This window comes from Echinops telfairi, unplaced genomic scaffold, assembly GCF_000313985.2.
Source record: "Echinops telfairi isolate 266 unplaced genomic scaffold, ASM31398v2 ScPeMD7_7;HRSCAF=31, whole genome shotgun sequence".
NCBI classification, from domain to species: Eukaryota; Metazoa; Chordata; class Mammalia; order Afrosoricida; family Tenrecidae; genus Echinops; species Echinops telfairi.
The window spans coordinates 24,410,621-24,423,736 of record NW_022103904.1 but is presented as its reverse complement, the minus strand read 5'-3'; the positions used below and the strand labels follow the sequence as shown (position 1 = coordinate 24,423,736).

The 13,116-nt window shown below is 53.2% G+C and overlaps 1 protein-coding gene across 1 annotated transcript in view; it reads left to right on the top strand.

Annotated features, from left to right (window-relative positions):
- The first annotated feature begins 323 nt into the window (after positions 1-323).
- The window catches only part of TM6SF1 (transmembrane 6 superfamily member 1), a 31,049-nt gene continuing 18,256 nt past the window's right edge, over positions 324-13,116 (top strand). The window contains exons 1-4 of the mRNA XM_004708085.2: positions 324-421; positions 4,448-4,545; positions 8,815-8,918; positions 12,307-12,389. Coding sequence (XP_004708142.1) covers positions 4,525-4,545; positions 8,815-8,918; positions 12,307-12,389 — 208 coding nt within the window. The 5' untranslated portion in view covers positions 324-421; positions 4,448-4,524. The remainder of the gene's footprint in view (positions 422-4,447; positions 4,546-8,814; positions 8,919-12,306; positions 12,390-13,116) is intronic.

The following is a 13,116-nucleotide window of genomic DNA, read 5'->3' as shown; positions in this document are numbered from 1 at the left end:
TTACAACCACTCGGTGAGGGGCGGAGTATGGGCTACAACCTTGGGCTCCTGACTGCTGGACCCATGTCAGCTAACTCCCCTAAGCCTGGTGCTGCCCCACAGAGGAGGTGGCCCTGGCCCCTGGCCGCCTCAGCACCACTCCCTCTTCCAGGAGGAGGTCTCAGGAGAAGAGGGGAGGGAGGGCCGGAGGTCATGGGCTCCCCCTGGGCTGAGGCAGAGGTGGGCTGGCAGTGAGTGCAATCAATGGTCAGGAAATTCCAGGCACTGGCCGCTTTGTGTTGATAAGTGACCCCCCCTCCCTGCTCTGTTTCTTGCAGTTCCTGGACCATTGTGGGGGCTGCTGCCCTCATCCTGCTCCTGGTGGCCCTGCTGGCTCGGGTCCTCGTCAAAAGAAAACCACCCAGGGACCCACTGTTCTATGGTATGCATCCGAGGGAGGGAGGGAGGGCAGAGCCTGTTCTTGTCCACTTCGTGTCCTGATATCTGGTCTCCAGCCTCCTCCTTGGGGATAAGTACTCTGCCCCCACCAGTGAAGTGGCTACAAGCGTCTTTGAGGATGATGTGACCTTTGCCTTCCACACTGCGGCCCTCCCCTCTCCCAGACAGGATCCTGGCGGCGGGCTACCTCCAGGGTCTGGCAACCTACCTATCCATTCCTCACCTCCAGTGTGTTCTGACCTCTGAACTGTGACCTGCACCCTGTACCAACTCCTTCCTGAACCTCCTGCCAATAACTCCATTCACCTGGCATGTCAGCTTCCCGGACAGGCCCTACGCACACATAAGTAATACGAGGACATGCTTGTACCTAGCACCGAGCATGGGGACGAGGATTCAGTAAGGCGTCATTGCAGGGGGTGACTCACAGTTCCTGGCAACGAGATGTGCTTATGGAGTCGATACAAACACCCGTGGCCGAGCACCTGCACTCCGAGCACGGTAGAGACATTGTTTTATTTCATTCTCACAACACCTATCCTTCCGTCTAGAGGTGGACGAGAGTCCCTGGGTGGTACCAACCCTGGGTGGTTAACGTTTTGGCTCGAGTCCACCCAGAGGTGCCCTGAAAGAAAGGCCGGGAGATCACCTTCTGAAAAACCAGCCCCTGAAAATCCCACGTGGCTCAGTGCTGCCCTGACACACATGCTTCCATGTTTGGGTTGCCATGAATTTTGGAACCAGCTGGACTGATGGCAGCTGGTGAAGTGGTCTGGTCCCCAGATGAAAATGCTGCCTTAGGAAGGCTCAGTATCGGGCCAAGGTCCTACTGCGTGTGACCCAGCATTGAATGAGTACTCCTCCCCCTGACCCCCCACCCCAGTGTCTGCACTCCTGCCGTCATGCCACCTGAGCACTTCCTGTGCTGGAGGCTTTGCTGTGTGCTTTACTTCTGCTTCAGCAACGCTGAGTAACAAACACCCTTCTGGTCGCCATGCACTTCAACAGCTAACATGGATTTTCGTGCTCACGGGCCATGAGTGGCCAGAGCCTCTTTGTTTCAGGCCACCAGTTCCTCAGGGCCAGCCATTCGCATGGATGATACAAAGGCACAAGAGAGAACCAAACCAAACCACTCTCACGGCCATCTCGTCACTTCTGAGTCCTGGAGACCCTATAGGTCACAACTGCCCCCGTGGGTTTCTGAGACTGTAACTCTACGGGAGTAGAAAGCCCTTTCTTTCTCCCACAGGGTGGTTGGTGGTTTTGAACTGCTAACCTTGCAGTTAGTGCCTTGCAGTTAGTGCCCAACACTTAACCACCACGCCACCAGGACTCATGTGGGCGGCAGGGGTCGGGTGAGGGTGGGGGTGTGGAGGAGCCACACCTCTTAAGGTTTGGAACTGGTTACCATCACTCTAACCCACACTCCATCGGTCAGAGCAAGTCATGTGGCCAAGCCCATCCTCTATGGCTCAGGAAGTATTCTTTGCCCAGAGGGGATCGATTCGGCAGCAGCTAACGACAACTAGGGTCCTGGGTACGGCAAATGTTTGCACTAATCAAATGGTCCACCAACCCAATGAAAGGCTTTTGGAGAAGGCTTGGTGATCTTCTACCAAACGGTGACAGCTGTGAAAACCCCGTGGAGTCCCACTCCGACACACATGCTGTTGTCCTGGGTTGGAATCAACTCAACTGCAATGATTTACCACTCATTTCCCTCGACTCCAATATAAAACCCCCTGAAACTTGGAGAAAGGTTCACAGCCAGTCAGTGGAGGAGCCAGGCCTGTCTGGCATTGAAGCCCATGCCCTCCCTCCTGGCTGGCTCCTCTGGCCTCTGATCTGACACTGCCTGCCTCCAGACTAGCCTCCAGCGGCTGTCTGCCTCTCCCCACTCCGTGGCCACTGCCCGGGACCCATCAAGGTGACTGACTCATGGTGCCCATGTGTATGAGAGTAGAACTGTGGTCCCCACAGTTTTAATGGCTGTGGTTTTGGAAGTAGATTGCCATGTCTTTCTGCCGAGGCACCGCTGGGAGGACTTTTGAACCCCCAACCTTTTGGTGCCCAACCAAGTGTATGAATGGCTTGAGCTGCTCAGAGCCACCCCCCTCCATCGAGCCCACAATCACCTGTACTCTTGTCTTCCCAACTCCTGAAACCCAAGGTGGGGTGCCCCTCTCGTGTACCCCCAGTGCTCCACGCTTCTCCCTCGCAATGGCTGCCGGGTTAGCCCAGTGGCAAACCCACAGCGCCACCAGGGCACTTGTAACATCAATGAGGTTCCTGGCATGAATTTAGTTTTTGAGTCAGATCACACTGTAGCCTCAGGATCAGGCCCCGGGCCAGACTCCTGGTCCACTGGGCGCCATTTCTTACACAGGGACTGACCTGCGTGTGGCATCAGAATCATTGGGAGAGCGATCCAGTGACTGTGCTGAGCACGTCCTTTCCTTGGGGACATACCGCGGCGAGTCACCTGGGACAACCCTGAAAGATGAGTGGTAGAACGAGATTCTGACGGCGAAAACGGGGCCAAAGGCCTCTGTGGGGCTGCAGGAAAGGCGGGGTCTGGAAGGCGCAATGCTGGACTCCTGGCTGCAGGCAGCTTCTCAGGGCAAGGCCAGCTTCCCTTCTCTGCGAATTAACCTTCTCAGGCATCTAGAAAGGAGCCCTGGTGGGCGGAGTGGGTTACACATTGGACTGCTAACTGCAAGGTCAGCAGTTCAAACCCACCATCCGCTCCGTAGGAGACAGATGAGGCTGTCTGCTCCTGAAAAGGACCTCTGTGAGTCGGAATGGAATCAAAAGCAGTGGATTTGGTTTGGCTTGGGGTGTGCTTCTCGAAGTTCTTGTCCCATGCCTTTTCGTAGACTCATAGTTATCCCCGTAATTTTTCTGTTGGCCAAGCCCCTCTCATGACCCATTTCAACTTGAAAAGGCAGCTACTTCGACCTATTTGATCACCCACTGTTTAAAAATCTGATTCTTTCGGCCATTTGTGGATCATGCTTTTTAAGTCTGGTGAAGAGATTCTCGTCACCCTAGTAGGATTCCCTAGGATGATTCTGCCTTGCTTCCTTCATGGTCAGGGCTCCCATCTTGTACAATTGTTCTCTTTACTTCCTCCCTGGCCTTTGTCTGAGAGCCAGTCTCCCCTCTGTGTCAGCTCATCGTCCATCTGTAGGATCTTCAGTGTGCACTAGGGCAAACGTTGGACAAACGGTAATGGGCCTACTTACTGGTTGAGTGAATGGCCTGCCTCATCCAGGTTGATATTTTAGGAGTCGCCTAGCCCTGGTGGCACTAGCAGGTTGGACTATTAATAGCCACATCTGAGGTTCAAAAACCCCAGCCACCTAGAGGGAGAAAGCTGAGGTTATCTGCCTCTGTAAAGACTGCCAGCCTCAGAAACCGTCTATAGATACGGGCCCTGTGAGTTGAAATAAAGTCAATGGAATCTGGTGGGTGGCACAGATGGTTAGCCGCTCCCCAAAAGACTGAAGGCTGCAAACCACCCAGAGATACCTTGACAGAAAGACCTGGCCCTGTGACCAGCAGCCCTTTAAAATCCTGCGCAGCACAGTTCCACTCTGAGACACCCAGGCCACCATGAGTCAGAGCCAACTCGTCGGCACCCAGGTGAAGCCATTGTTTTAGCCCTGGTGGCCACCTCTGTGTTAACTGGGGGGCAAGTTGGTCCTTGGTCCTGGGTAGCTACTTCAGAGGGCCATGGAGGATAGGGGCCATCAGGTTCCTGAGGCTGGCTCATGAGACCCCAGGTGTCCTGGTAGCTTCCTCAGGGTCACAGGCAGAGGATGACAAAGCCTGCGTGTGAGCACGCGGGCAGCAGTGGGGAGATTTGTGGACACAGAGTTTCCGCTGGAAGTGCAGGAGATATGTTCTGGAAAACATCCGAAGCAACCCATTGTTACTGGCTAATGCCAGCTTTGTCGTGATCTGCTGAGCTTCTGCTTCTTAACTGCTGGTTTCTCTGCCCTAGTTTACGCCGTCTTCGGATTTACCAGTGTGGTGAACCTCATCATAGGCCTGGAGCAGGATGGAGTCATCGACGGCTTCATGGCGCACTACCTGAGAGAGGTACGCGGCCACTTAGCGATTAGGATCAAAGGGGTCAGGAGCCCAGAGCACTTTGCTCAGAGTCAGAAATGCTGTAGTTTAATGTAATCTGGTATGATCCACGGAAAATTCCATCGACTGCCATAGATGTAGGCTGTTTATCCTCATGGAAAATGAAGCAGAAAACTAGGATTAGATCATGGGGCAGTGCCCTTTCATATTCAGCTCTTAGGACGTGTCCCTCCCATCCCATTTCCAGATGGGTCACCTTGCCCCTCTAATTCTCAGTGCCAGCAGGTCAATTCTGACTCATCATAGTGACCCCAGAGGGCAGGGTAGAACTGCCCCTGTAGGTTTCTGAGACTCTTTTTCTTTCCCCTAATAGTTTTCTTGAGACATAATTCACATGTCGTACACGTTCATAGTTGTCATAGTAAAAGTTATATATACACCACCAGTTAGTTCCAGAACATCCTCCCCAGTCCTGTGTTCATTATCACCTTTCCGATTACCTTCCAACCTCCCCTCCCCCCATATCCCTGATAAGCCATTGCACCTGCTATTGTAAGACTAATTCTTTGTGGGAGTAGGAAGCCTCATGTGTCGACCTCAGGACGGCTGGTGGTTTCAAACTGCTGACCTGTGGTTAGCACCCCAACGCGTAACCGGTAGGCCACCAGAACTCCTACAAGTCTGGCTGAATTAGACTCCAGCACCTTCCTGCCCCAGCTCACTGTCCAGGCACAGAGGTGGTGGTTTACACAGGCTGGCTGGCAGGCACTGAAGTTCACAGAGGAGGGGCAGCGATTGCCTCCTGCTGGGAGCAGTAGGGGAGAGCTCTGTCAAGGTGGAGACACTGCTGCGGCACTTGTCTTCAGTGGCAGTGGCTCTGATGGCAAACATTTACCAGACAGACCAGGAGGTTGAAGGACATTCCAAGGAGAGGGAACAGCTTGGATGAGAAGTAGCACGTGTCTCCCTCTGACGCTGCACCTGCAGAGTGCAAGGTTTATGAGGACATTTGAGGGTACAGGTGCTCGAGGGACATGCTGGCAGATGGCCCAGCTTGGCAGGGCTTGGGCCCATGAGAGATCACTCCCGGCAGAGCCTTGGGAGCCACCTGAGCATAACTGGTACCTGAAGGCCTGGTCGGGGAAGGAAGAGGGGGGGGAAGGGCCAGGTCGGCACCTTGGAGACTGGCTGCTAGATGCAGAAAAGCACCTGAAGGAGACAGTGAGGCAGAAGGAAAACCCAGAGAGCATGTGACTGCTGGGAGCAGAGGGGGCAGGGTGGGGGTGGGGGTGGGGATGGAGGCGTCGAGAAGGCCAGGGGGCAGAGCTGGTGAGGGAGGCCAGGCCAGGGCTGAGGGGTGCTGTGGAGGGGGCTGCAGGGCCAGGCTCTGGGAGCTAGCTGCCACAGGCTTGGAGGGCGACAGGCTGTGAGCCAGCCCTCATGAACAGTCATCAGGCGGCAGAGGGAGGAAATGAGGCTGGGACAGCAGGGGTGCCGTGTGCCCACCGAACTTGGCTGGAAGGAGAGCCCTGCCAGGGGTATAACGAGAGGGAGGGTGGCTTGGTGGCATTATAATAGAAATAAAATCAATAGGATTTGGCACCAGTTTGCTTGGGAAAACAAGGAAGACAAAAATGACCCGTGGTTTTTAAGCCTGGTTATTGAGGGGTGTCACCACTGCCGGAACCCAGGTGGGAAGGTCGGGAGAGGGGCGAAGCTGAGGAAGCCCATAGGACACCCAGGGAACCACCGGGAGAGGCCCAGGCTGGCACCTGGTTCTGGGTCCCTGAGGAAATCATGCAATTGCATGCTATGATCAGTCAGAGCAAGGAGTCCTGGTGGCACTGTGGTTAAGTGCTTGTGTTGAGGGTTCAAATAAATGACAGCCTTTTAATGTCTTGATAATTTAGAAGTCTTTATTTGGTTATAACTGGACTGCGATTCTTTGATTGCAGTCCTGAGTGGACGTGTCAGTGGATCTTTAAAGGCAAAAACTCATCTATCATTTGTCTAGGACTTGAAAAAGCGTGGACAGGACCAGAAAGTAAAATCACTGTTATTATTCTTTAGAGGTAGTGAGCATTACAGGGTACAGCACTGATGACAACATCCTGGTTAACAAAGTAAAAAGAGTAATATCCTGGTTATAACATCAAAAGGAACAGTATCATTAATTACAATATTCTGATCTCAAGAACATGAGAGTACATTCTACAATCAGCCACTCGTGGGACTTTCCGAGATGGGAGGGGGAAGGAGGCAGGTCATTCAGCAGTCAAGAAGATGGTTTTACAGTGGTTAGTGCTAGTCTGTCCCACTTGGATGCTAGCTCCCAGGGCAGAGGTGTGAACCCAACAGCGATTCTGCGGGAGAAGGATGTGGTGGTCTATTTCCATAAAGATTCCCCTCTACTGCCAAAGAATTGATTCCAACACACAGCGACCCTGTGGGTCACTACGCTACACAAGTTTCCAAGACTGTCAATCCCTGTAAGAGCAGACAGTCTCATCTTGCTCCCGAGGAGCCACTGGCTGGTGGGTTCAAATGAGTGCCCCTCTTTCTGGTTAGCAACGAACGGGCAGCCCACCGTGTGACCGGGTCAGTCTTGGGACTCCTATGGGGCAGGTTTACTCTGCCCCTCAGAGGCTCACAAGCCGGCCTCTGCACAAGAGCAACTAACAACAAGCACAGCCACCACGGGTCACAGCAGATCAGCGAGAAATGCTGGCACACACAGCAGCGCCCCCACACCCCCTCCCGCTCTCTCTGGATTCTTCTCTGAGCAGCCCCTGGCCCCAGGGCAGCAAGAAGGCCGGTTGATTGACAGACAAGGGGATACTCGCTCTTCCAAGTAGAAAGGGGGTGAGGGTGTTTGTGGGGACGGCGGAGCCAGCAGGACAGGGCAGGAGAGTTTGGTAGAAGCCGAGTGGCACCATCCGCACTGCGTGGTGACAGGCACGCGCCATGAGAGCCACACTCTGCAGAGCCACTGGGGGAAAGGGACCGGAGTTCATTCTACAAGTGACACCTGGGGCGTCGAACGGCTCCATGTGGAACTTTTCAGGGCTCCAACAGCAGACTTTGAAAAACCATGTGCTCAGGGTGGGAACTTTGCTTGATTCTCCTCGAGAGAACCTGTGCAGGCCGAGAGTGAGCAACAGGCCGTGCCTCGAAGTGGACACGAAGTGCTGCTCTCACTCAGACGACACAGAGGACTCACATTCGTCACTGTACTTTTGTCTGCGGTTTATTTGAGTAAAATATCGTGACTGAGGCTCCAAAAAAGAAAGCGATCATTGCGAAATGTGAATCAGGTCGCTGCTTGTCTGATTTGGTGGCTGAATATAACACAAAAGGCGTGAAGCCGCCAACCAGGAAACAACGAACCCAGACCGCGGCAGAGGTTGGAAAGTGACTGTTGCTTTGGCTGAAACAAACCACCCAATGACAATAGGGCGATCGTGATGGGCGGGAAGGCTAAAGCTGTAAGTGTCATTTGCGGGCCTCAGAACCAATGATCTGGTCTTCCGTGATTTCTGATGGGAAAAAGGTGTTCTGCCCTCGCACTTCTCGGTGCGCGAACACGGATTTGGAGTTGAGAGGAGCCGAGTTGGACCAGGGAGGGTTCGCAGTAATCCTGCGCTCACAGAATGTGGAATTCCTCAGACGGCTCTGCTCGGTCCCACGTCTGACGCTCCCCACAGCCCGTGGGACAACGGAATGACAAGGTCATGGACGCCCCCTTCCCTCTGAGCCTCTGCTTCCTTCCGTGCCAGGGAAGCCCAGGGAATCGGGGTATTGCCCCCCAGGGAAGGCATGGGTGGGAGGCTCTGAGTTCAGTGGGACCTCTCTGGCAGTGCCCAGCCCTGCCGGCCAGCCAAGGGACACAGCGCACTTGGCCAGTGCCTCGGGGTCGTGGTCTTTCCCTGCCACCCCTCTGGCTACGACCATGCTACTGGTGAGGCATGGCTTGGCCCCGGAGTTGGTTGTGCAGGCTGGACTGCCCGCAATGCCAACTGCCTTTCCGTCATGGTCCAAACCATCAGCTCGGTGTGACCGCTCCGAGTTCTCTGCTGATAGACCCTGTGACAGGGCCTGGTTTGGGGGGCCGTGGGGGGCGGGGGGAGTCCTGTCCTCACATTCCTGCCAAGCGTGCAATTTTACCTGGTTGAGCAGCGTTTCCTCTTGGCCAGGTAGCACCCGTCAGGTGGGCTGTGGTATCTCCCTCACTGTGCAGGCCTGGAGTTCCGCAGGACTGACTCTCCATGCTCTCCGTAGGTGGAGCCGTATCTGAACACTGCGTACGGCCACATGATCTGCTACTGGGATGGCTCTGTGCACTACCTGATGTACCTGGTGATGGTGGCAGCCATTGCATGGGAGTAAGTCGGTTCACCTTGGGGGGCAGTTGCCTTGCCACGCTGGCAGGTGATACGAGGGTATGTAAGGAAGAGGCTCACTGGGGTTGTGTGTGGGGGGAATGCACAAACAGGGACACGCAGGTGTTAGTGTGCACGTGATGGTGCAGGCAGGAAGGGCTTTACCTTCCTCGCAACGTCACCTTTTGAACCTGTCCCTTTGGACGGCAGCTGGAGCAAACCCCTGAGATTTCTGATGGTCAATGTGCTCTCACGAGAGGAGTGGGTGTCCCAGGGTGCTCTGTTCCTGCCACCCCTCTTTAAGTGCTGCTTGGCCCCGGGGTTTGCTGTGCAGGCAGGACTGCCCACGTTCAATCCCACCCAGGCTCTGGCTGTCATCAGCCGGTGTCCCTGTGGCTTGTGAACAAGAATGTCTCTCTGGGAGTGAGTCTGTGTTCTGCCTCCAGCGAGCTATTTATCTCCTTCGCGCCTCCAAATGAGGTCATCAAGCTGCGACCTGATTGACAGGCTAGACTCCACCTTTCACTCTCAATCCTCACCAATTGGCAGCAGATTCTATAATGACGACACTTGGGGGTTTTCCACACCACTGACATCAGTTTTGGTGGCGGCAGCGATGACAAATTCCTGGGGTGTTCTCGCAGAGGAACTCGATGGAGGGCCACTCCCAAGCAGCAAGCCACTGCCCAGCTGCTTCAGGAGAACCGCTCTCTTGCCCCGGTGCCCTCTCCCCAGGACGATCAGAATGGTCCCGGGTGATGCTGGTGCGCCAGCCCCTCGAGAGCTGGCTCCACAGCTTCCCAGGCTCGTCTTCTGTCGGGTAGCCCGAGGTATTGTGCGCTGCTCAACCACGCCATTCTGGTCACCACCAACTGGCTTTGTGACAGCAGCTAGGACCTTCTCCTTCTTCTCAACCGTGGATTTGGCCGCTGCGTATTTCTCGCCTTTCTGGGATCCACGGTGGAGCAGAACTACTAGGCCATTCCTCCGACTAGGACTGGGGTTGCAGCTGCAGTGGGGCTTCCCCTTCTTGAGCTTTTTGCCCTTGATCTTAGTCTTCTGAACTTGGCCACTGGCCCGTGCTTTAGGCTTCTCCTTGGTGTCTGGCTTCTTCTCAGCCTTTTCACCGCCATCTTGCAAGATGGGAAAGAGGAGGGATGCTCTTTAGGGAGGGGTCCTTTCAAGAGGCCTGGAGTCCAGCTGCCCTCCCAGGCTTCCACTCGGTGCCTGGTTAGAGCGAGTCATGCCTTCTGGTTCCACCACCAAAGCCAACATCAAACCCATGTGGGCAAGTTAATTCCAACTCAGAGCGACCCTACCAGGTCTGCCCCACAGGCTTTCCGGAGCAGTAAATCTTTATGGGAGTAGACTGACTGCCACGTCTTTCCCCTTGGAGCAGCTGGTGGGCTTGAACCGCAGACCTTCCAGTCAGCAGCCAAGTGCTTCAACCACTGCACCACCAGGGCTTCTCCTCTTGTCCTACACAAAAGTCAAGTGCAGCTGTACTGACCAGCCCACCATCAACCCCTTTCTCACCTTGCAATCCAGGGCCGCTCTAGGGGCCAGCCTTTCTCTAGTTCCCCAGCTCTGCAAGGCCCTGCGTGTGCTCTGCTTAGAGGCAGCCAGGAGTGGGTCTCAGAGTTTCTGCAGCTCAGTTCACACCCAGGTGGGAGAAGACTCTCGTCTGCCCTTCTGCTGACAACCCCAGGCTCATTTGGCCTGGAGGGCGGGGCTGGCCAGAAACACATAGACTTCTTTCATGTGTTCCCTCCAGGGAATCTCCCTTGGGATTTCTCACAGCTCCTCTGCAAGAGTGCACCAACCCACTGGCTTCAAGTTGATGCTGACTTACAGTGACACTGTAGAGGGTTTCTGGGGCTCTAAGTGGGGACTAGTGGGTTACTCGGAACCAACAGACCACTCTGTGGGAGACAGGTGAGGCTTTCTGCTCTCGTAAGGACTGACAGCGTCAGTCTGTCCCATAGAGTCACTAAATATTTGAGCTGTAACTCTTAAAAGGAGTCAACAGCCTCAACTTTCTCTTGAAGAGTCGCCCGATGGGTTTGAACCTCTGGCTTTGTGGTTAGCAGTCTAATGCTCAACCGGCAGCGCCACCAGGACTCCTCCCTATATAGAATGGAGCTGGGTATTAGTTGAAGCAACTTCCAGGCCACATCTTCTCTTAAGAAGATTAGGGGTTGTGTAGCAGCTCCCTTAGGTAACATGGTGGGTGTGCTCCTGACGGTCCTCATCTGTGGCTGTGGCCAAAATTCTAGGACAGCAGGGACCATCAACATCCTTTTGTTTACACAGAATCACTAATTTAAAATAGGGATTCAAATCCCTTTCTTTTTTTTTTTCTTCTTTTTTTAAATTTATTTATTTATTTTCAACATTTTATTAGGGGCTCATACAACTGTTATCCCAATCCATACACACATCAGTTGTGTAAAGCGCATTTGTACATCGTTTCTCAAAACATTTTTTCTCCACTTAAACCCCCAACATTAGGTCCTCATTTTTCCCCTCCCTCCCCGCTCCCCCACAAATCCCTTTCTTTGAACCTTTTTTCCCCTTTCTTTCACGGCACTGAACTTCATATATAATAGGGATTATAGGACCTCTTTGGTGATAATGACCAGATTGTATTTAAAAAAAAAAATCAGTATGACAAGGATAGCTTTCTATTTACAAGCACAAGAGGAGGTCTTGAGCTCTAAGGTGGGCAACACCGCCCCCTGGGGGGGAGTCCCTGGAATGATCCAGGGGGACTACTAAAGCAGGTAACACCAGAAAAACCCAACCTCACTGCCATCAGGTCGTGCCAACTCAGAGCGACCCGACAGGAGAAGGTCAAACTGCCCCCATGGGTTTCCAACGCTGTAACTCGGCGGTTCTCAACCTTTGGGGGTCGAACGACCCTTTCACAGGGGTCGCCTAAGACCATTGGAAAACATATTTCTGAAGATTGGGGTCAGCACAACATGAGGAGCTGTAGTAAAGGGTCGCGGCAGTAGGAAGGTTGAGAAGCACTGCCGTATCTGTTTACAGGAGTAGAAGACCCTGTCTGTCTCTTGACGAGCAGCTGGTAGTTTCGAACTGATGACTTTGCAGATCGCAGCCCAACACGGAACCATAACACCAGCAGGCTCCTTGTGAAAATAGATACCTACATTTCATCCTGGACTACGGGTTAGAGCACAAAAGGTTTTCTAGGACCTCACAGGCTGATGGAGTTTCATCGGCAGAGTTCTTTGTACCCGGGGTCATTCCGTTTTGATTTATATCCTTTAGTAGATAGACCGCACGGTGATCACGGGAAACATCTCTTGATGCTCGTATCCTCAGACAAGTGCACTAAATCAAGGGTTTTCTTTTGCTTTTGTTACAGGGAAAGTTACAGAACCATTGGCTTATATTGGGTCGGATCAATGGTCATGAGCATGATTGTTTTTCTGCCTGGAAACATTGTAGGTAAGAAGCCTTGCTTAGATCGCACTTTCCTCCTTCTGCAACAATGGAGGCTGTTCCCTTGCAGTGGAACTTACCACTCTTCAGTAAACTTACCACCCCCCATCCTGCGCATCCTCCCTCTCCCCATGTTCTTACTCTTGCCTTTGAACAGTGCCTTTGGGCTGTTCTCAGACGTGTACTTGGAACGATTAGTTTAATGCCTCAGTGGCTGGCTTTTTAGAAGGGTCTAACTCGTACCCACAAGGGCTAAGGATGGAGTAGTTCTGTTTGGGATGTATATAGACTCGATGTGCAAATCATACTTCTTATAACTCTTTGTATTATATTTAACTCCCGTCACTATGGGAACTTAATAATCACACTTGAAAATGACGACTCTTGAAGCCCAAAGCAAAAGGCTCTTTATGCACACGGGAGTCAGGACATCCAAGGCATTTTGCACCCCTGGCCTATAGATAAGATCCCACCAGCCCATTGTCATGAGTTGATTCTGACTTACAGTGACACTCTGGGGGGTTTCTAAGACTCTAAAAGGAGTCCTTGTGGCGCAGTGGTTACCAGTGGGGCTGCAATCTACAAGGTCAGCAGTTTGAAACCACTAGTGGCTCTGTGGCAGAAAGATGGGATGTTCTATGCCCGTAAACAGTTACATTCAGGTAATCAAGCGGCCATCAAGCTCAGAAGCAACAAAGCCCACATAGAAGAAGCACACCAGCCTATGCAACCA